The 25,459-nt window shown below is 35.3% G+C and overlaps 1 protein-coding gene across 2 annotated transcripts in view; it reads right to left on the bottom strand.

Annotated features, from left to right (window-relative positions):
• Nucleotides 1–25,459, bottom strand: part of GSTCD (glutathione S-transferase C-terminal domain containing) — a 129,371-nt gene that overhangs the window by 27,372 nt on the left and 76,540 nt on the right. For both annotated transcript variants that reach the window (XM_068543259.1, XM_068543260.1), the window contains exon 6: nt 121–236. In XM_068543259.1, coding sequence (XP_068399360.1) covers nt 121–236 — 116 coding nt within the window. The remainder of the gene's footprint in view (nt 1–120; nt 237–25,459) is intronic.

Here is a 25,459-nt window from a genome sequence, read left to right as displayed (position 1 = left end):
TAAGGCTTTTGTTTATTCTGAGACAATAATCTTGCCAAATAAAAACATGACATTTAATGTAGTATAGTAAAGTCACATCATCTTGGAAAGGCTAAAGAGAATAAAGGAGAGATAGAATACCCCGCCGCTGCAGAAATCCACAATTCTGTCACCAGGTTTGGCCTGATTTGTCACCACATAAACAAGGTTGTTTAACTGTTGCTGCTTCCTCAAAGCTCGATCACTGGACATTTTACCTGGGAAAGACAAGAGATGAAGACAATGACACGTTATATGTTGTAGGGGACTGAGATGGCACTCGTGGGCTAGACTAGCAACCTACAGGAAGAGTGGTACAGATGTAAGTGGATTACACATTCCATGTAATCCACCATGAGAGGATTAGAGAACTGGAACCCAGAGGTGAACTCTATTTTGCTTCTTTTTACTTTTATTCCTACCCAACTTTTCTTTCAGTAGTCATTAACAGAAAATCTATGAAAAAATGTCTTTGAAAGAGAGGAAACAATAAGTGAAACATTAACTTCAGAGTCATAAACAAAGTGTTCAATAAATGTTTACTGGATGAATAAAAATTAACAGTAATAATCTCTTCCCTCTATCCCTCTCAGAGACATAGTGTAAAGATTACCTAATTTCAGCACATTGCTTAAATCGCCTTGGAGAAAAGAGACCTATAATAATACAAACATTTTTATTATTTAACTGGCACATCCGTGAACTCTTAATTCTTCTAGTTAGGACACTTGGAACACAGGTGTCACATTGTGTAAAATATATCAATGGTTATTGTATTTAGAAATAAATTAGATTTTCTTATTTCTGCTTTGAAACTTCCTTTCCTCATGAGTGTGTCAGACACAGAAATTTAATGCAATTAGAGACTGAGGATAGGGCATTTCCAAGTACAAAATGCCTTGGGCCTAGCAGCATGAAAACATCTTAACTTTTCTTTCAAAAGCTACTAGTTAAGTCCACTAAAATATCTTCAGAAGAATGCATAAAATTATTTGTTTTTACATATTTCAAATGTACTGTTTGTAAGAGCAAGATTAAGAAAATGTAAGAGAGTAGCTCTCAGTGATATAGATAAAAGAAAAAACCCAGATAATCTTTTTGGCTTGATCAAAAATTATATACCTATACAAAGTTTCCCCACTCCATTTTCACAGAAAAATTGCATGGCTTTTTTCTCTTCTGTTTTCCTTCTTTCTTATGTTACTAAAATTAAAACATTGGGAAACTTTTAGGAAAAAATAGAAAATGTGGATTTAAAAAGATCTATATGAGAGAAGAAGCCCATAATCTCATAATTCATAGGTAATATTTCTGTATATATGTACTTCCAGCTATACCCGTAAGTTCATAATTTTCTAGATGGCATAGGAAACATTATAATATAAATCTTTCTGTGCCCATGAATTTGTTTCTACACTACAAGTTTTAATGGCTGCATAGTACTTTATTAACTATCTATACACAACTTACTTAACCAATTTCCTATTGTAACAATGCGGTCATCATCATACAAATGAATCATTGTGTGTATTCTTAATTATTTAGCATGGCCTAATGTGAATTTCAAACATGAAAAGCATTTAAATCAATCGTTTGGTGACTTCATTTGTGAAGACAGTTTCATGTAGCTTTAAAAAAATTATTTTCACTTTTCTCTAATAATATAATGGCAAAATATTTACACAGAGTTAGTGAAAGCCCTTGTGATCCCCCCTTCAGTGGATAGCCACTCCTAAGAGGTTTTATTATGACAATTTTCAAACACAAGGCAAAGCTGAAAGAATTAAGATTCAGTGAATGGCTCTATACCCTCCACCTAGATTCTACCACTAACAACTTACTAGACTTGGTTCATCACACTTCTATCTATCTATCCATCCCTCTATCCATTCAGTCATAAATCCACCTAATTATTTATTTTTATTATGGCAATGAAGTTTTGATTTGGAGGAAGAAGAATAAGAACACGGAAGGGGAGGAAGAAGGGGGGGATCAGAAGGCAAAAAGGAAAAGTACTTTTGACGCCCTTAGGAGAGTGAGAGTCACAAAGGCTGCTATTAAATGGAGCCACCACGAGGCAAGAAATGAGCACAAGCATTTTAGTCTTTGCTCTGTTTGTGGATTTCTTAACAGTTCTTAGACAAAGAATTTTCATAAAACAAAGTCAAAAGAAATTATCACTTTGTTATAAAGCAGAAACTAACACACCATTGTAAAGCAATTATACTCCAATAAAGATGTTAAAAAAAAAAAAGAACAAGGAGATAAGAAAATAAAACTTATTTAATGGAATATCTAATAGTAAGTTCTGTACTGTACTTCTATTAGATATTTAGAATGACCTAACTTTCTTAGGTCTGTTTCAAAAGCAAATGTTTATGAAGATCTGTTTTTCTTGCTAAGCCTGCCTCTTTGCATATGAAGAATCTGTGCTTAAATGAACCTTTCAGGTTTGTGTTTAAATAGAGAGACTATTAAGCTGCCCATAATATTCACAGGTTGGGCTAAAAATACACTAGCATGATGCCTCAGTGCTTTATGGAAAAACTGCCTCTAATAAAGCATTCCTCCTCACCATTCTAGTTTTATAAGTAAATAGAGTCTTAAACACATTGAACAAGAAAGTGGTATTTTGAGACACCGTATTCATTTAAAAACCAAATCCTACTTTCTATTTATATCCAACATTCTTGTGCCTGACACTATTTACAAGCATAAAAATATTTACATATTTATTTATTTATTTATTTTTGGCTGTGTTGGGTCTTTGTTGCTGTGCGTGGACTTTCTCTAGTTGCGGTGAGTGGGGGCTACTCTTCGTTGCGGTCCGCGGGCTTCTCATTGTCGTGGCTTGTCTTGTTGCGGAGCACGGGCTCTAGGCACGCGCGCTTCAGTAGTTGTACACAGGCTCAGTAGTTGTGGCTCGTGGGCTCTAGCGCGCAGGCTCAGCAGTTGTGGCGCACAGGCTTAGTTGCCTGGCGGCATGTGAGATCTTCCTGGACCAGGGATTGAACCTGTGTCCCCTGCATTGGCAGGTGGATTCTTAACCACTGTGCCACCAGGGAAGTCCCTATATTTTTAACTTGACTAAAAACGATGGTTCTTTAGGTGTCATCATGGAAAAACAAAACTCAAGAATCAAATGTTTTAATACAAATGATCTTATTTGTCCTGCAACGTAATCCTCCTACAGTGGAGTCTTCTCCTTGTCTAATTCAAGTTAGGAGGAACCTGATTAGACAACTTCAATGTTGTTTGCATTACCCAAAAAGAAAGTACAAGGAAAGGTAAAGGAGACAATTTTTAAACTAAGGAAGAGCCATACTAGGACACCTGCATTTTTGGTCAGTTCAAAGCATCAAATAAAGCTGAAAAAAAAAAAAAAAAGCCATGGATGGAAAATGTGTACATGTGCAGCCAGGACACCTCTTCAGTCTAGTAAATTGTGCTTAAGATCAGGCAGCTCTTAATTTATTCTTTCTTAGTCTGAAGCAACAAAGTACCTTGAATATTATAATTTACTGGTAAAAGGAAAATGGTTGGGTGCTTGGATACATATTAGACTTTATTTGCTGTTTTGTTTTCCAAGTATTTCTTGGAGATGTAGTATACCACCCACATTCTGTGAATTTTTAAAAAATATAATTAAATATGGAGACAAAGAAAAGGGCTAAAACTAATGGTTCAGAGATTTTTAAAATATGTTTTTGTTTGAAAAGCTATAAAACCAAGAGAGCAAGAGTAAATTTCTTCAACAGTGATGGGTGCAGTACAGAGGTCGTAGAGAAGGTGTGAGACAATTGAATACACAAGGTGGCACCAACAGAACCTTTGGCAGGTGAGAAGGGAGGTGACAACCACAAATTTTAATGTTTTTAAGAGGCCTGATTAACAACATTAAGACAAGCTGATGAATGGTCACTTATCACGTTTCATAGGGCAATGGACAGTGAAGGCCAAGCTCCACCTTCCGGGTAGCTATGGTTTTCATGCTTGGAACCGTCACTAAACTCCTACTATATGCCCAGCATATAGTACCAGTACCTTGTCCAGGTACTGAGGACACAACTCAAAGTGAATAAGACATAGTCCCTGTCCTTCAGGAGCTAAGAAGGTATCTAAGAAGACGGTATGGTGTGCATTATGTGCAAAGGTATGTGCACTGCAGATAAAGAACTAACTGAGACATCACAGAGGATTTTGCAGAGATGTGGGGCATTTCAGCTGAGTCTTTACGGAGGAACAGAAACTTGCTGGGTAGAATGGCAGGGAAAACAAGATATGATATGGCATACTTAGGGGGAAAATGCAATTAGCTCACTTGTGCTTGAAAATGAGGATCAATGGGAAAGTGGTAGAGCATAAGACAGAACTGAAAATTTGGTAGGGACAGATGGGAAAGGGCATTGCTTGTTATCTTGCCTCTCTGGGCTGTACAGAAAACATGGCCTTGCTTTAATACTTTATATGTATGCTTAGAGCTCCTTAGAGACAAGTTATCTTTGAATAGACAGCTCTGTTATTTTTACATTATTCCATACTAAAGATGTTCTTTTATATTGCTAGCCTGCATCATTTTTATTCTGGATAGAGTATATCCCCAAATTAGATAGAATTATTCATAAAATTATGTGGAGCATTCAACCTCAACTGATGCTAATGTCATTAAATGATTTAATTAAGAAAATGGAATTGAATAAATTGAGCTCACTGAATCATTTTGAGCTCTGCTGCTCTAGATGAGAAAGCCTTTGGACTCCTTATTGGATTGTCCTTCCCACTCTCCTTCCCAGGCTCCTCTCCCCGTGGCGGTCCCTGAAATGCTGTGCTCACCAGGTTCTGTCTCTGTGCCATAGCTCATCACTGAGTGTGATTTTCTTGAGTATATTACTAAAGTCCCTTCCAAAACTGCCTACGAAAATACCTGTCCTTGCTTAAAATACCTTTAAAGGCTCCCCTCTGCCTTATGAAAAAAGTCCTGACTTCTTGGCAAAGGCCTTTAATGATCTGGGCCCTGTTAATTTGCCGACCTTACCTTCTGCTACTTTCATAATATACCTCCTATGTTCCAGCCTCTCTGAACAATGGATATAGTTCCTTGAATTTATCATGGCTGGTGAGTCAAGTTGTTTTATAAATTTGTTCTCTTTGCTTGAAACCTATTCCTCACTCCTGGCTACATTGACATGTATTCCTTTTGTAATAAGTTTTTTTTTTTTTAAGACAAAAGAGAAAAAAGTTACTTTTTCAAACTATTTATTATATTTCCTGTTATTATTAACTACTGAAGAAGTTTTCTTATTATAAAATGATTTACCTAGGCATTATTCATTATACCAACTACCCAAAAAGGACCGTTAGCTGAAATTGCTTCTGTCTGCATGAAATAGATACAGATGATTTTTCCTGGAACTACATAAACTTGGGCCCAATTAAATGGATAGAGTATTAGGAGACTGACAGGCACATAACAGGAGCTTAATAAAAGTTTAATGAATGAATTTTCTCTATAATTATGACTTAGCATTTCAAGGCAGTAAGTTAACTTTTGCACATATTAAGTATGAAAACAAATTCAACTGTATTTGAAAATATACTGTATTGAAATAGAAAAGGAAGTCAACTATGAAACAATATTAAAACTGGGGATGGAAAAGTTTCCAAAAACTTTAATGAGGGAATAAGAAAGTTGCCTTTAAAGCTATACCAAAAACTAGAACAGCATAAATAAAATTCCTGTAGAAACCCCTGAGAAGCATGAAACTAAGCAGCAACATAAAGTTTACATTTTAGGTTAGGGCAACCTTGTTTTAAATTTTGGAAATGACTCCTTGGAAATACTGAAAATTTAGAATAGGCGGAATTTACATTTTTTAAAGCCAGTTGCAGGTTGCATCACTAATCCTCTTAGCCATATTGACCCCAGAGTGACAATACGCTTGCAACAGTGGATACCTTTTCCCTCTCTCCCCCATCCCCAGCCCATTCACACATCCCACAGTGCAGTCTATGAAATCAGTAATACTGTAACAGTGTGATGGCATTTTCACTCTGATAGTTTTGTTATAGATATTATGAGTTGTCAATAATTATCAATTAGAAATTCAAAATTCAAAAGAAGCCAATTTATTCCTCTCTAAATTGAGGAACACTGACCTCATAAAATCTCTTTCTCAATCAATCATTCAACCAACAAATCAACCAACTAACTTGACCTACACAGAACTGTTCTAGACAATGTTAGGGTCACAAAGATGTCTATCGCTTGATTTCTGTCCTTAATGAACTTATACCTAATTTAAAATAGTACAAAAAACATTATATATGACCTTAGAAGATGTATTTTATTAACCACATTGTACAGTATTTTTAATGACATTTTAACAGCCCTAACTTACAAAAATCCATACTTCTTTCATTAAAGCTTCTAAAATGATTGATAATTGTTTATATGATGCTTTGCAGTTTTTAAGCACTTGCACATTTGACACATCATCTAACCTCAATATTGTCAGGTTGCTAGGTGGATAACCTGTTCCTTGTTTTACAAATGAGGCTACAGCACTGAAGAGGTTGCTCAAACTTAGCATTTGTTTAAAGACACACAGCTGGTAGGCAGTGAACATGGGATTGTAACCAAGGATTTCTAACTTTAGGTTCAGTCTTCTTTGCAATATGGTCGGCCATTTCTTAAGCAGATGACTTTGTGCTTTCAGAGTTTCAGGGCTGGTCCTTTTTTTCTTTTACCTGTTCAAGGAAATGAGGTGCTTTCTAGCAGGGAAATGAGGGATATCCCTAACAATTATATCTTAGGGAAAAAAAGTGAATTCTTCAGAATCAGTCATAAAATGCATTTTATTTCAGTTTTCCTCTAAATAAAATTTCCAAAAGCAGGCTTACCAGTAGAAAGGATCAATTTAAGTTCTGAACTTCAATATTTTGGAATATATCACTAAGGCATTATCTGCAGGTCTCATAAGTCACTCTGTTTAATGAATTGAACTTTGAGTGTCACCCTTTCCAGAAAAAGACCATTTCCTCACCTTGGAACTGTAGAAACCTTTTAAATTTTATAGAAAAGTGATCTGGGGAGGTTGAGCAATCAATTTGCTGCAAAATTGGATTATCCAGGAGGAAAAACTGAAAATAGATTGGGACGATCTTTCGCGTTTTAGTACTGCAGGTGCTGACAAATATAGCATGTACCTTCACCCTTCCATATCTAATACCAGGGCATCTTTTAAAAAAACAATAACGACAAGTACTTAGGCAAGATGCACAGTTGGGGAACAATAGTTGAAGAAAGTATAGCCACATTATTTGCCAAATCAAAACTTCTGTTTTGTTTATAAAAGAGCTTAGATACATTGAATAGTGGACATTTTAAAACTTCTTATTCCTGCTATTTTTTTTTCCCTAAGATGAATAAAACATTTTGACTTCAGAATACCAGACACCAGAGTTAATTGAACACATGTATTTTCATTTCATTCAAATGCTATTTACACCACACAAAGTAATTGTTTCTCTGCCCTGGAATTTAGTTAAAAAAACATTTCACAATATCTTCCAACTTGCCCACAAGACCAAATTGAAGTGCTTTAGAACAAAAAAAGTTAACTCTAGAAAATAGGTATTTACCTCTTCTCCCTCTGTTTTTGGAGGCTTAAGTTAACAACTGTAAGGTATTTTAATAGTTCCATTAACTTTTGAGATCATTCAAGTAATCCTCAATTTGAGTTCTAATTTGATGTGTTTCAGTGTTTTTCGGTTAAGTGATAGCAGCCTGCAATGGTGAGTGTTAACTTTCCTGGAGTCTAGTGATTTTCTAGAAACAGCTTCTCTTATATACATAGTACTCTAATTTCTACTATGATATGACCCATAGGTTTTCTTGTTTGATTTATTCATAAATTTTATTCCGATTAAAAAAAATGAAAAAAAATGAAAATCTAAGGTGACATGGCTCCATATTCTTTGATAATATTAATACTATATTAATATACAGTATTCCCATCAAGAGGCGGCATCTGTGTCTGTTCCCTCGAATTGAGCTCTATGACCACTTGACCAGTGTAATGTAGAAGAAAGACTGTGCCCATTTCTGGTAGCTTCCATGTCCTATCGTTTGAGACACTTGCTCTTGGAACACAGCACCATGCTTTAGGAAGCCAAGCCTCCCCAGCTGATGCTGTATGAACAAACAAGCTTTCCCACCAAGTCCTACCTAAGTTGAAGATTTGTGAACGAGATAGATAATTGTTATTTAAATGAACTAAGTTTTGTGGTGCATTTATGCAGCTATAGATCATCTGAACAACATCCTAAATTGGGCTTGTAAGGATTATCATCACTGAATAGTCTTTATTAAGTCATCTACCTATACATGGAATGGTGTTGGATACTATGACAATAACCAAAATAGAAAATAGTTATTATACCTAAGAGTTAAGAGCTCAAGGCAGTGGTATTCCTTGCAAGTTACAGAGGGACTCCTCTATAAACCTGAAAGGCAGTCTTGAATTCCAGCCCTACTATTCCTTTTCTCTTTCTAATGGTCCTAACCCTCATGAGCCTAACTGTAAAGACTGCTGGGATCTCAGCAGCAAGGGATGGTGCAAAGAAAAGGATTATGGTAACTAACCCAGGTACAGGCACGGGTAGGGATGGGGACCGTGATCCAAATAGGTGTTGCACATGTGGGTGGCAGGGCTTATACTAAATCATAAGAGATGACAGATCTAAAAGAACAAGGCTGCACTGAAACTGCACCATTTGGGAGGCTGGAGTTTACTGATACATGGACACACTGATTCAGGGCCTGGGTAGAGCAGGGTGAGACAGGTACTGATCTTTTTTTTCCTAAACTGGAATTTTGTATCTTCCTCCCATTCTCTGGTTCTTTCATTATAACCTCTACAGAGTAGTTTATTAATTTAGCAAAAGTTTTTAAGAACTCATTATATGTCTTGCCTTGATCAAGGAGCTAGGACACCATGGTGAACAAGGGAGATTCTTTTATTTCAGAGAAGGGAGTTTGACATTAAACAATTAAATCAAGTGATAAATGATATGCAGAAAATTAAAATAGAATGATATGGTTGAAATTGACTTGGTGAATATTTTAGATTAGGTGGTCAGGAAAAGCCTTACTGAGCAAGCAACAAAACTGAGATCTGAATGACAAGAATCCAGTCATGGGAAACAGGAGGAAAGACACTCCATATAAAGAGAACTGCTGATGTGGTCATCAGGTGGAGAGGAGCTAAAGAATGCTTGAGGAAGATAATTATAATTTTATATGTATATATTTATCCTTATCACTAATATATAAATAAAGTCACTGATTGGATATTCTTATTTGCTGGTATTAGCACAACTGAAGGATTATTATGTGCTAAGCATGTTTCATTTATTGTTTCAATCTTTTGTCATGAGGTTGGTACTGTTACTTCATTGTCAGATGAGTAAATTTGAAAAAAAAAAAAAAAAAAAAAGGTAACTTGCCTTGGTCACGTAGTTACTCCATGCTAAAGCCAGGGTTTGAATCTTGCCAGTCTCATTCCAGCGCCTGTGCTCCTATCCACCACCCCAGGAATCACAAATCTGTATTAGTAAAATTTTTTTGAATAGGACACAAATATATATGGGACTATCAATTTGTCTGTTAAATATTTGTCTGTTAGTTTACTGTCTTTTTTAGAAAAAACAAATAGAACTTATTTTCTATTTTAGTATACACTATGCTGTTTCCTCTGTGTGGTATAGATATATGTTTCATCTGTATTTCGACAGCAGAGAAATTTTCATCATTATCAAATATCATTCTTTTGTATTTTGGTAATATACTTAATTCTAATCCCAAAATCAGCATGAAAGGCATGCTAAAGTCAACTTTTCAGGGAACTGTCATGCAATGAGAATGCTGGAGTTGAATTATATGTGCATAAATGGCTTTGACGTAGTAAAAAAGAGTAATTCAGGACTTATCTGGGTGGTTACAGTATATTCAGGGCAAGTGCTCCTTTTGGTCACAACCAAAGTTCAATAAATATGAATACTCCTATATCTTCATTGCTTAGACTTTTAAGTGTAAAAGTAATGGCCAATAGCAAATTAAAAACTCTAGTGTGTGAGTATGCACAAATGTACATAACAAAACCAACCCACCAACCAACCAAATAGCCAAAATAATCACAGCATTCTTGGCATTTACTTGGTAAAGGAATGCTTCCCAGATTCACACGATCATTAAAAATAATTTTCAGAAACCCAGAACAGAAGAACCTGGAAGTAAATTTGAAGTAACAGGATGGGTAGACCTTTCTTATTAGAAAGAAGTTTTTTTCCTCTCCCTCCTCTAGTGGTTTGAAATGCCATATCTATAGCAAAGACACCCAAATCTATAATTCAGCTAACACTGCTCTCTGGAACTCCACATCGGATCTAGACCAGGTTTTCCAATTGCATCTTTAATATCTCTGTTTATGCCAGTCAGGGACCTCAAACCAAACATGTCCAAAACCCAAACTCATTTATCTTCCATTATGAAAACTGTTTCTTTTCTGGAATCCTCTCTATTTGTTAATGGTACCACCATCTATTCATCCTCCTCCGCCCAAAGCCATATCCTCAGTTCACAGTCTTTTTATTTCTCACTTTTACTACTGCAACTGTCTTCTAATTAAACGCTCTGTCCTACATTCTCACCTTTTTGTACCCATTTTTCAAAAAATGCAAATGTGTTCATGCTACTCCCCTTCCTGCAAGTCTTCAATGGCCCACGGCTGACAGACCAGATTTTAAACACTGAGACGTCATTGTCTGACCCAGCTTACTTCCTGCCGCCTCTTTACTCCTGCCCTTTCACCACTCTTTGGTCAGATATAACCACCAGGTATTCTCCAAATGCACCAGGCTCTGTCACTTTTCTGAGGTTTTAAACATATTATTTGCTTTGTCATGCATACCACTGTCCCAGAAATTACAAACTGTTTTTGGAACACTAGCCCCTTAGGATATTAAGAGATATTGGGAGGGAAACAAAGTGGCTTCCATCAGGTAGCCTTAGCAAATTCATATATTATCTAATTTTTTAGAGAATCACAATGCCCATTAGCAGAGTAAAGACTCTAAAGAGTCTCATGGTAGAAATACAGTGCTTCGCAAAATTATCTGACAACTGACTGCTTTGACTATCTAATTCTCCTTAGGGACTATTTTAGGAACCCACTTTAGAAAACATTGCTTTACCCTACCTCCTTGCTTAAAAATGCCTACTCATCCTTCAAATTCACTTCCAATGAATGCAGTGAGACAACAGAGACACAGACCAGATTCTTCAGACTACACATCCTTCTACCTCAGGACAAGAGTATTTCTCAGGGACCTCCATAAATTTCTTAATATACAAAACCCAGTCACATGCTAGTTAGGCTCAAGTCAATGAGCCAGCAACAAAAGGCACCAAAACATTTTTCTTGAAAGTGAGTTATGAAAGCTGTGTTTAGAAGCTCAAAGACATTAGCTATCAAAATATTTCTTCTTGAATATTAACTTAGAAAAGAAAATGACATGACATATTAATGTAAACTTTTGAAATATTCTGAGAACAGAGTCATAAGTAGTGTTCATCACAGTTAAAATAGATGCTCTGTTTAGTTATATACAGAAACAGCTAATTGCTTATGAGAATTCTTGAGGAAAATGCTTCAAACTTAACATTTCTAGATACCCAATGAAATATATAATATTAACATCTAAATATCCTCGCTAATGAATAGCCCTAAAATCTATCATCTGATGTTTGTGATACTTACATGGTAGCATAAGGGCATTTATGAATAACACCTACATATCTCTATACCCACAAAACAGGTGAGGAAATTTCCTCACTCTTTAAAACAGGGAAACATATCTTGGTCACTTTCAAGCCTGTTAAAGTCAGATTTGAAGTCACATACATTTCCTCCCATTATTTAGATCCCACATATATGATACACTGAGACACCAAACATATAGAACAAAAAACACCTGGAGATGGTAGTTAGTCAAAAAGTTCCATCAATTTCTACTAGTTTACTCAAATCTTACAAACATGTAATTAGTTTTTACTTTCAAGTTAATAAAAGAAGCAAGAACTCCTCTCTTCATAAGCTAGTAGAAAACAGGTAGACTTCCTGGAGAATAGGACATTAAAATAAACACTTGTACTGATGGGCTTTAAAATCCATATGTGGATGATTCAGCAAAAGACTTTGTACTTTCATTTATAGTAAAAGAAACAACACTAGGTTAACATATGAGAATTTTAGTTGCCTTTTAAGGAATCATATCCAAACACTGAGGAAAAACATATTGGGATTAGGAATAAGAAGCAGCAAAACTATAAATAACCCATTAACTTATACAACCCACACACAAAAATAATATTTTTGCTAAAGTATACTTTGAAACACCGTAAACAACATTTCAAGAGGAAAAGGAGAGCAGTTATAAAACTAAAACTTTCACTAGAAGTGGGAAAAATTTTTTTTCTTTCTATCATTAACAGAGAAGTAAGAGGAATTTCAACAGCCAATTAATAAATATTTATTAGGTGCTAAGCACTGCTCTCAGGGTTGGGGATATAGCAGTCCCTGCTGCCACAGAACACATATTCCAGTGAAGGTAGACAGATGATACACACAAAACAAACATATACTACATCAGGGGCTAGGAAGAAAAATAGAGAAAGGGGGCAAAGAGTGAGGGAGAGGAGACTTATTTTAGATAGGATGATCTGAAAGGGACTCTCTGATAAGATGACATTTGAGATCTAAATGAAGTGGTTGAGTCAGGCATATGGATTGTCTGGGGGAAGAGTTTTCCAGGCAAAGGGGATAACAAATAGAGTTAGTAAATAGGAGACTGGCAGAAGAAAAGATCAAAGAAATAGCCAGGGGCGAGAGTATGCACGGCTCTATAATCTATGTAAGAAATTTGGATCTTATTTTGAGTTAGGTGGATTTTGTGGCATTATTTGACTTTTTAGAAAAAATTTCTATAGGCAAGCAAGGGTAGAAGCAGGGAGTCTGATTAGGACACTACTGTAGTAGTCAAGGTCAGACACGATAGTTGCTCAGACTAAGGATAGGGCAATGGAAGTGGTGAGCAGTGACTAGGTTTGGTGTATATTTTAAAAACAGAGCGGACAGAATTTGGTGATGAATTAGATGCAGAGGGTAAAAGAAAGAGGAGTCAAGCATGACTCCAGAATTTTGGGCCCAAGCAACTAGAAGAACCAAAGTGTCACATGTTGAATTGCAGTAGAGGTAGAGGTATGAAGTCTAAATCCTGATGTTTTTCCATGTTTAGCGTTTAGAGTCTGAAGAAGAACCAGTAAAGGAGACTGATAAGGAGTCATTCTATGGTTTCTCAGAGGTCAACTGAAGAAAGTATATCAAGGAGAAGGGAATTATTAATTTTGTCAAACGCAGTTGATAAACCAAGGAAAATAAGGACTGAGACTTGTCCACTGGATGTACTAAATGGAAGTCACTGGTGACCTTGACAACAGCAGTTTTGTAGGAGTGGTAAGGCAGAAGCCTGATTTTCATGGGTTCACGAGAGAAGGACAACTAATAAATGTACAAGGCCTAAAAGAAATAGAAAATCACCATGTTACAATATCTATAGTAATAATTGATTTGAGTAAGAATCATCAGTGGATGCTAAAACCATTGGTGAAAGACTACTGGGGAATAAGACAGTCTCAAAGTAGCTTCCCAGAGATCACCTATTATTACAAAGGAAAACGAGTATCTCTGCCATGGAGAAATGTGAGCGACACCACCTTAACCTAGTGATAAACTTATCATGAATAATGTGTCAAACTGATACCATGGTTCTCCCTGCTATGGTGCACTCAGAGGGATACAACATCCACTCTGTAGCATGCTTGCCAAAAATGTTTAGGAGTCACTTTATTGCAGACCTGCCAACAGTTTAGCCACCATTTAATAAAGGAAACATATAAACCCAAATTGAGAATATTCTGTAAAACACCTGGCTGAGATTCTTAAAAAAAAAAAAGAGGCAATGTCATAAAAGACAAAAATTGGGGATAGAAAAAGATATTCCATGTAAATAAAAATCAAAAGAAAGCTGGAGTAGCTAAACTCATATCAGATAAAATAGACTTTAAAATAAAGAATGTTACAAGAGACAATGAAGGACACTACATAATCATCAAGGGATCAATCCAAGAAGAAGATATAACAATTATAAATATATATGCACCCAACATAGGAGCACCTCAATACATAAGGCAACTGCTAACAGCTATAAAAGAGGAAATCGACAGCAACACAATAATAGTGGGGGACTTTAACACCTCACTTACACCAATGGACAGATCACCCAGACAGAAAATTAAGAAGGAAGCAGAAGCTTTAAATGACACAATAGACCAGATAGATTTAATTGATATTTAGAGGACATTCCATCCAAAAACAGCAGATTACACTTTCTTCTCAAGTGTACACGGAACATTCTCCAGGATAGACCACATCTTGGGTCACAAATCAAGCCTCGGTAAATTTAAGAAAACTGAAATCATATCAAGCATCTTTTCTGACCACAACGCTATGAGATTAGAAATCAATTACAGGGAAAAAAACCATAAAAAACACAAACACCTGGAGGCTAAACAATACGTTACTAAATAACCAAGAGATCACTGAAGAAATCAAAGAGGAAATCAAAAAATACCTAGAGACAAATGACAATGAAAACACGACGACCCAAAACCTATGGGATGCAGCAAAAGCAGTTCTAAGAGGGAAGTTTATAACAATACAATCCTACCTCAAGAAACAAGAAAAATCTCAAATAAACAAACTAAACTTACACCTAAAGGAACCAGAGAAAGAAGAACAAACAAAACCCAAAGTTAGTAGAAGGAAAGAAATCATAAAGATCAGAGCAGAAATAAATGAAATAGAAACAAAGAAAACAATAGCAAAGATCAATAAAACTAAAAGCTGGTTCTTTGAGAAGATAAACAAAATAGATAAACCTTTAGCCAGACTCATCAAGAAAAAGAGGGAGAATTTAAATCAATAAAATTAGAAATGAAAAAGGAGAAATTACAATGGACACTGCAGAAATACAAAGCATCCTAAGAGACTACTACAAGCAACTCTATGCCAATAAAATGGACAACCTGGAAAAAGTGGATAAATTCTTAGAAAGGTATAACCTTCTAAGACTGAACCAGGAAGAAACAGAAAACATGAATAGACCAATCATAAGTAATGAAATTGAAACTGTGATTAAAAATCTTCCAACAAACAAAAGTCCAGGACCAGATGGCTTCACAGGTGAATTCTATCAAACATTTAGAGAAGAGCTCCATCCTTCTCAAACTCTTCCAAAAAACTGCAGAGGAAGGAACACTCCCAAACTCATTCTATGAGGCCACCATCACCCTGATACCAAAGCCAGACAAAGATACTACAAAAAAAGAAAATTACAGACCAATATCACTGATGAATATAGATGCCAAAATCCTCAGCAAAATACTAGCAAACAGAATCCAACAACACATTAAAAGGATCATACACCATGATCAAGTGGGATTTATCCCAGAGATGCAAGGATTCTTCAATATATGCAAATCAATCAGTGTGATACACCATATTAACAAATTGAAGAATAGAAACCATATGATCACCTCAATAGATGTAGAAAAAGCTTTTGACAAAATTTAACACCCATTTATGATAAAAACTCTCCAGAAAGTGGGCATAGAGGGAACCTACCTTAACATAATAAAGGCCATATAGGACAAACCCACAGCAAACATCATTCTCAATGGTGAAAAACTGAAACCATTTCCTCTAAGATCAGGAAAAGACAAGGATGTCCACTCTCACCACTATTATTCAACATAGTTTTGGAAGTCCTAGCCACAGCAACCAGAGAAGAAAAAGAAATAAAGGAATACAAATTGGAAAAGAAGAAGTAAAACTGTCACTGTTTGCAGATGACATGATACTATACATAGAGAATCCTAAAGATGCCACCAGAAAACTACTAGAGCTAATCAATGAATCTGGTAAAGTTGCGGGATACAAAATTAATGCAAGGAGATCTCTTGCGTTCCTATACACTAACAGCAAAAGATCAGAAAGAGAGATTAAGGAAACAATCCCATTCACCACTGCAACAAAAAGAATAAAATACCTAGGAATAAACCTACCTAAGAGGTAAAAGACCTGTACTCAGAAAACTATAAGACACTGATGAAAGAAATTAAAGATGACATGAACAGATGGAGAGATATACCATGTTCTTGGATTGGAAGAATCAATATTGTGAAAATGACTATACTACCCAAAGCAATCTACAGATTCAATGCAATCCCTATCAAATTACCAATGGCATTTTTTATAGAACTAGACAAAAAAATCTTAAAATGTGTATGGAGACACAAAAGACCCCGAATAGCCAAAGAAATCTTGAGGGAAGAAAATGGAGCTGGAGGAATCAGACACCCTGGCTTCTGACTATACTACAAAGCTACAGTAATCAAGACAATATGGTACTGGCACAAAAACAGAAATGTAGATCAATGGAACAGGTTAGAAAGCCCAGAGATAAAACCACACACATATGGTCAACTAATCTATGACAAAGGAGGCAAGGAGATACAATGGAGAAAAGACAGTCTCTTCAATAAGTGGTGCTGGGACAACTGGACAGCCACATGTAGAAAAATGAAATTAGAACACTCCCTGACACCATACACAAAAATAAACTCAAAATGGATTAAAGACCTAAAGGTAAGACCAGACACTACAAAACTCTTAGAGGAAAACATAGGAAGAACACTCTCTGACATAAATCACAGCAAGATCTTTTTTGACCCACCTCCTAGAGTAATGGAAATAAAACCAAAAATAAACAAATGCGACCTAATGAAACTTAAAAGCTTTTGCACAGCAAAGGAAACTATGAACAAGATGAAAAGACAACCCTCAGAATGGGAGAAAATATTTGCAAACGAATCAAGGGACAAAGGATTGATCTCCAAAATATATAAACAGCTCATACAGCTCAATATTAAAAAAAACAAATAACCCAATTAGAAAATGGGCAGAAGACCTCAACAGACATTTCTCCAAAGAAGACATGCAGATGGCCAAGAGGCATATGAAAAGCTCTTCAACATCACTAAATATTAGAGAAATGCAAATCAAAACTACAATGAGGTATCACCTCACACTGGTCAGAATGGCCGTTATCAAAAAAATCCAGAAACAATAAATGCTAGAAAGGGTGTGGTGAAAAGGGAACCCTCCTGCACTGTTGGTGGGAATGTAAATTGATATAGTCACTATGGAGAACAGTATGGAGGTTCCTTAAAAAACTAAAAATAGAATTACCATATGACCCAGCATTCCCACTATTGGGCATACACCCAGAGAAAACCATAATTCAAAAAGACACATGCACCCCGATGTTCACTGCAGCACTATTTACAATAGCCAAGTCATGGAAGCAACCTAAATGCCCATCGACAGACCAATGGATAAAGAAGATGTATTACATATATACAATGGAATATTACTCCGCCATAAAAAGGAATGAAATTGGGTCATTTGCAGAGACGTGCATGGACCTAGAGACTGTCATACAGAGTGAAGTAAGTCAGAAAGAGGAAAACAAATACTGTATACTAATGCATATATGTGGAATCTAGAAAAATGGTACAGATGCACCAGTTTGCAAGGCAGAAATAGAGACACAGATATAGAGAACAAATGTATGGACACCAAGGGGGGGAAGCAGGGGTGGTGGTGGTGGTGGTGGGATGAATTGGGAGACTGGGATTGACATACATACACTAGTATGTATAAAGTAGATAACTAAGAAGAACCTGCTGTATAAAAAAATAAAATAAAATAAAATTCAAAAAAAAAGACAAAAATTATAAAGATCAGCATTCTAGATTAAAGGAAACTAAAGGTATATCACAACTAAAAGCAATGCACAATCCTTGATTGGATACTGGGTATTAAAAGAGAGAGAGAAAGTGTTATTGAACAATTGGGAAAATTTAAATATGGTTAGTAAATTTGATAATATGGTTGTACCAGTGTTAAATTTCCTGTAAGTATTGGATTATGGTTATCTAGGAGAATGCCCTTGTTCTTAGGAGATACTTTTATTCTGTGAATTAAGAGAGAAGGGGAGGAAGTATAAAAATTTGAAGAGAGAAGATATATGGAAAAGTTATACATACTGAGTTGACTCAGAAATTCTCAGATAAGGATTATTAGTCCTAAGGACCCAAAGATCTATATAATTGTAAAAATGGAAGAAATCCTAGAACGCATCATCTAATCCTGTCATTTTGTAGATAAAGAAATGGAGACTTGGATATCTTTTTATAATTGATAGGTTGAGAGCAGGAAAAACAGAATATGTAGAGATAATGAACACGGTTAACTGGCCAAATATAACAATAGTACTAAGAATATAAACCATTTATTGGAATCTCCTTACATGACACTACCATGATAAGTACTTTGTATACGTTATCTCCTGTATCGAAAACTACTTATATAAAAAACGTATAAAAAGTATACATATTAACTTCCATTTTCCATATGAATAAAAGAGGTTCAAAAAGTTTAGATACCAACTGCAAAGTCATATAGCTATTTTCATCAGTTGATGGAATTTACATTTTTACTGCAGTTATCACAGTCTTATTTTAAGGAATTCTCAATGAGACTTCAAACTCTTATATCTTATCCAGCTCTATACTGATTTCATACTTCCTTGTACCAAGTAGATTATCAAATATGCTTATTGAATCAAACACTTTAGTAACCTGAAGGCTATTAAGAAATCTAAGACTATTCAGGGCATAGTGCTGATCATCAGATACTTAAGAGAAAAGGAGAGGTGAATGAAGAAGAAACAGCAGCAGAAACCGAAGAAGTGAATATTATGCAAAATCAACCTGAGTTTCTCCAGTGATTAAACACACAGATGAAGCAAACTGGACTCAATGTTGCTTGGTATTAAAACATTTCTAACAGAAGCAACGAAAAAATTTCTAAGAAAACAATGTTTCATACATATATGAACAATTAAGGCTTACCTACTGAGAGGCAAGCTAGAGTAGGCAGAAGGAAGGGGTCTGAATTAACTGGTAATTTATAAACTCTCACATAACAAGGGGGAGCTTTAAGAGTGAAACTCATTGCTTTACTTTACTGCAGTGCCAGCCTTTTAATCCCTTCCTGACCTATTTTTATTCAGCACTGAAAAGGGTACATTGTTTGATTTGGGTATTAGCTTTTAAGGAGATTAGTTTCCAGGAGTAAAGCATTTTGCATATAAAGAGAGACCCTCATACAAGGCATCTGAGTGTACTCTGTTCCGAAATCACCTGTTAAAAAGAAATAAAAAACAACGTAGAATCCAATATTCATTCCCTCCCAAAATTACAGATGAAATTAAAATTATTGTGTATGAAAAAATATTTCTCCAAGAAATATTTGAAAACCTTTCAAAATATATATGTGCCTTCTACAGTTTTAACCAGAAGGAAGCTGAATCCTTTTATTCATAAGCAAGAAATGAAAATTAATAGGTTTTTCTTCTTAATCATGGATGTCAATCTGCATTAGATTATTAATTATGGATTATAATGCAATTAAAATACAAACACAATGGGGAAATACATAAAGCTTCCTAAATCTTCACATAATTTAATTTTCCTTAGAGACTTCTGGCTTGATCTTAACCCTTCAGAAAAATTTGTCCATATATCCAAGTGAGTACAGATTATTTTTTTCCCAGCCCTAATAGTTCTAATACCCCTTTTATAACAATTGTTTCATAATATTCTCCTTCACTATTCTGAAGTAAAATGCAAAGATAATATAGCTTACCTACCTATATAATCTAAATAAAAATAATCACTTAGCTATAATATAAAGAAGTAAAATATTTTATAGAAGGATAGTACTGTAATATGCCTAGTCATTACTAGAGGACCAAAATGTCCACTCAAATTTCTAAAACACTCTCAGGGCTTAACATTAAATATCACAACATGTAAATTCTCTGAATTAGGTGAACTTTTCTCTAGAATTTAAGGCAGTGTTTTGTTACTGGAATTTTGCTCTTTATTCACCCAAAGCACCATAAATTTTAGGAAACAGGTTTTCACAGAGCATATCATAATTTAGGGGATTTGACTTCTACTTGAAAAATTCCCCCCTATAAAAACCATCTTATGTACATTAGTACCCAACATTCCAGTATAAAGGAGTTTCTTTAGGTAAGTAAACTCATAAATTTTGGTTTTTAAATGAGCTCCCTGATATAGCCATCTGGTTATTTTTACGTTTCTTTTTAATAATGATAATGAATCACATATCTGATATCTTTGGAAATATTTCTCATAACTAAAATTTTCTAGATAACTAAAACATAATTTTCTTAAGAAGTAAAATTTTTGTTATTAAATATTTCATACATACAACTGTATTTTATATATGTATATTATAAATACTACTACTGGTAATAAAATGAATACTGGGGTATCCAATACCTAACCTAAGAAATAGAACATTACTATTTCTCTTGAAATCCTATGTATATTTCACTACCCAACTGTAGCTCTCACCTTTCCCTGCCCTAAGGCAATCAGTATCCTGAATTTTGTGCTTGCTATTGTATTGGCTTTCTTTTTAGTTTTGCCACATAGATGTATAACCCTAATACTATATTATTAAGTTTTGAATACTTCTAAATTGTAGGTAAATGGAATTATATTTTATAAATTATTTTTGCAAATTGCATTTTTCACTGTTTTCTAAGGTTCATCCATGTATACATATGAAGCTATACTTTGTTTTCACTATGCTAAGTATTCCACTGTAGAGCTGTAATATAATTTATCTATTTTCCTGTTGCTAGTCATTTGGAATGCTTCATTTTTTTTGCAATTACAAACAACTGAAAACATCTTCTACAACTTTGGAATTTCTTAAGATGGCTGCATATTTGTTAGCCCTCTTTTAAAAACTTGAATACAATTAAAATTTTCCTTACTGAGTCCAAGACATACTTATGACTACCAATTATATACGATCCAGCATTATAATAATGCCCTCAGAGGTTATAGAGATGTATATTCTATACATATGTGTATTTTTACTAGAATTAGTAAATTTTGTCTGCTTTTTATAGTTCTTCTCTCTTACTCTCCAGCTTTTGGAAAGAAACTTCTTGCTGCTACAATGTTTATTCTAACATTCTCTATTTTCAATTTCCTCCCTGTAGACCTGGAGCCTAGCCAATGAAATCTGAGTACAGTGCCAACAAGAAGAAAAAATAGATTATGAGTGAAAGACCAAATGGGAGCTTTTCTAGAGTGAATGTGATAAAATGGTATTATGGAAGGAACAAAGGTTTTGGTATTTCAAGTCTGGCTCAGGCATTTATTAGCTGTCTGACCTTGTCAAGTTACCAGATCTTTCTGAGAGCATTTGCTTTCTCATCTGTAAAATGTACATAACAATCCTATCTGATAGGATTATTGTGAGAAATAAATCGTACCATAGCATAGTCCCAGCTAAGCCACGGGCCTTCAGTAAATGTAGGTTGCTTTTCCTTCATATCTACTTTACATTAGAGTGTGGTATTTGCCCAACTATTGTACTTCAAGAGACCAGTTACTTTTTGGCTTAAACCCAGCTCAGAGATGTGCTCTACCCAGTTCCAGACATATGACATCCATGGAAGTGGGGCATTATTATAGCTTTAAAAATCACAGCAAGCACCTCATAAATGTTAAGAAGCAGAACTGCTACTGCAGAAAAACTGGTTTATGACTTAAAAACTTCTCAAATGCAAAAAAGATAGGCAAAGAAAAAAAGTTAAAGAAAAGAAAGAACTGAGGAATGTGGTGAAGAGACAATGAAAAGTCAATTTGTGGATAACCAGTGCTCCTGACAAGAAGACCAGAATAAACGGAATGAAAATTTTATTTGAAGAAATATTGTCTGGAGGGAAATAAATCTTCCTAGACAGATTATGAATTATACTTGAAAGAACTCACCTGCTACTGCAAAGTTAATAAAAGTCTATTGCTTTTCCTAAGAAAAAAAATTGAACTTAAGACGGAATTTGATAAGATGAAAAACTTTAAGTATTATGGCATGAAGGCAGGATAACTGCTTATCTACATATATACAAAAGACAGTTCGGCTTCAGATTTCTCTACAGGATTACATGACACGTAAGAGACCAATATTTAAAGAGTTTTGAAAGAAGACAGTTGTGGCTTAAGAATTCTTTACACAGCAACTTTTACCTATATGAAGGCAATAGAACCATCTTCCCTAATATACAAGTGTTTAGAGAGTCTACTACCCTCTCTGGGGAAATGAAGAAACAAAAAGCAATGTCAGGCTCTAGTTAGTCTGAATAGTTTTTATATAGTATCTCATTTCATCCTCATAATATTATCTTCATTTTACAAGTGAAGATATTCTCATTAATATTATTCTTATTTTACAATTGGGGAAATCCCTCATTATCCTTATTTTACAATTGAGGAAATAGCATGCTCAGAAAGTTAAACTTGCCCAGTCACATAGCTAATAAGTACAAAAAACAAGTACTAGAAACCACGTCCATCAGACTCCATCAATTTGGCTTTGTAGGCACCCACTGAATGTCTGCTGGAAGAGAAAATTATAAAAAGAGAAGATAGAAAAGTAGACATAAATTATTATAAGAAAATGACAGGTGGTTTTATGTAACCTTGGTGTGGATAGCCTTTCTAAATCTGGCACCAAAAGCTTGCTTCTAATTGTATTTTCTTTAAATTTTTGTTCCTGACATAATACCCATTTCTCTCTTTGTTAAAAAATCAGAGACTATTTCAGGAGTGTGAATCAAATAATATATTGATGAACTTCATACAGAAGTCCTACCACCCATAATAGATAACTATTCACTTCTTAATTCAATGTTATAAAATTAGATTAGATGTGGTGGCCCCCAAGCTGTAAGCTTATTCAGCTTTCTGCTTTCCGGAGAACTGCTTGTCTCTTTCTTGGTATGCACTCCTGACGCTGCGGTATTGAGTGTAAAAAAGGAAAATGGCTTGCGGCCAGTTTCGTTCCAGGTGCCTGCTCTGGATCTAAGAGCCCCTGGTTGTTCCCCAGAAGAAGGACGTGCTGCCCTGAGAGGGAAGTCTGTATCTCCAAAGAATGGCCCATAAGGCATGCTGACGCATAGATAGTGGCGCATAGATAGTGGCGACAGAATTATGTGGAAATACAAGGTTTACTGATTTATTGTCTAATATTCGTTCCGTACTAAACCTATATATACATTCATGCTCTTTGAATAAACTTGCCTTGCAACCATCAGTTGTCTTGGCCCTTCTGACCCCATACTGGTGCTTTTCAGTTCCTTACCCCTCACCGCCAGGAACTTCTAGCTTTCTGCAGCCGGTCTGCGGCAATTAGAGTTTAAACTTGTCATTTTATCTTGTCATTTTATTAAAGAAATTTTGAAGAAAAGATGAAAAAAGAGGGAGAGGAGGAGGAGGAAGAGAAGGAAAACCATCTTAATACAAAATCCCTAACACAATCCACTTAATAAGGTCTGCAAACATTCATCTTGATATCGCTAAGGCCTGGCATAGAATGAAAACATCAAATGGAGTCAATTCTCATTATTCACAGATTCTGTATTTGTCAATTTTCTTACTCACTAAAATTTATTTGTAACCTCAAAATCAATACTTGTGGTGCTTTTGTAGTCATTTGTGGACATGCACAGAGCAGCAAAAACAATGAGTTGCCTGATACACACGTTCCCAGCTGAGGTTGAACGAGGCGATGATCTGCCTTCATGTTTCAGCTATCATACTGTAAACAAGTGTCCTTTTCATGTTCTATTTGGTCCCATATTTTCATGCTTTTTTGTTGGTGATTTTGCGATTTAAAATGACTCCCAAGCATAGTGCTGAAGTACTGCCTAGTGTTCTAAGTGCAAGAAGGTTGTGATGTGCCTTATGGAGAAAATACGCGCAGTAGATAAGCTTTGTTCAGGCACGCATTATAGTGCTGTTGGCTGTGAGTTCAAAGTTAGTCAACAGTATATATTAAATAAGGTGTCTTTAAACAGAAACACACATAAAGTTATGTACGCTCAGCTGACAAAAATGTGACCAGAGGCTTGCAGGAACCTAATCCTATATTCTTCCAAGAGCAATGGTTCAGTTTCTGCTAAACTGATTGCAGTGATTTTTATAGAACATAACTACCATGAATAATGGAATTTACTGTCTTTATTGGGCAAATATTATGCATCAACAGCAACTGATATCATTTTTGAATATTCCCTTCCACACTTTGCCTCTCGGTGAAATAATTTAAAATATTTTAGCATTTTGTGTTGTGAATTTATAAAAATCATTACTTTACTTTATAAGAATAAAATGGATATTTCTAATTTTTCTTCATGTCCATGCCTGAAAGAAATTTCAAACTCAAGATTCTTTAAACCTAGAAAAGTCCCCAAGAAATCATAGTGACAGGAGGCAAAACTGCTTACATGGTATTTACAAATTTTTACATAAGGTCAAAAAAAGGGATTTTACAACCTTCTGTGAAACCTACTTCAATGGCTAATATCTCTTGCTTCTAATTTAAATTTATTCCTTAAGCATTTATTTCTACCATCGACCATGCACTGTGATATATCCCAGAGGTCACAAAGATGAATATGATATAGTCACTACCCTTTGGGATCTCAAAGTGTAGGGAAGGCTATATATAGGAACAGGCAGGTAAACAGACCATTATAATGCACTGTGGTAAGTCCTAAAACAAAACTACATAATGAGTGCTATGAAAGCATATATGAGAAGTACTCTCCTCTGGGTATCTCTGTGTGTGTGTGGGTGTGTGTTTGTGCGTTGGGGGGATGAGAGAAAAGGAGGGAAGTCTGGGAACAACTTCTGAGGGTGACTAAACCTGAGCAGGTGACAGCTAGACAGAAAAGTGGTAGAAGGGATGAAGAAGAGATGAAGAATTTGAGAAATAAGTAGAATGGTCAAATGAGAATGAGGGAGAGGGGAAGAACTGAAGATGCCGCCCATGTTTCTAACTTGGGAAATTAAGGAGATGTTAACACTGCACTCTTAATAGAAGAGAAACAGTTTTAAAAGGAAGAACAGACCACAGGAATGGAATTGAGCATATGGGCAGAGGAAATGATGGGTTCAGCTTTTGGCATGTCCAATTTTTGGTACAATGGGACCTTCACCAGAGACAACAAAACACTCTTGGAAATACAGATCAGGAGCTCAGAAGAGAAATGAATTTAAGAGTTAACAGCACATATGTGGTGA

This window comes from Eschrichtius robustus, chromosome 4 (genome assembly GCF_028021215.1).
Source record: "Eschrichtius robustus isolate mEscRob2 chromosome 4, mEscRob2.pri, whole genome shotgun sequence".
Lineage (NCBI taxonomy): Eukaryota > Metazoa > Chordata > Mammalia > Artiodactyla > Eschrichtiidae > Eschrichtius > Eschrichtius robustus.
This window is presented reverse-complemented; position numbering and strand designations above follow the sequence as displayed.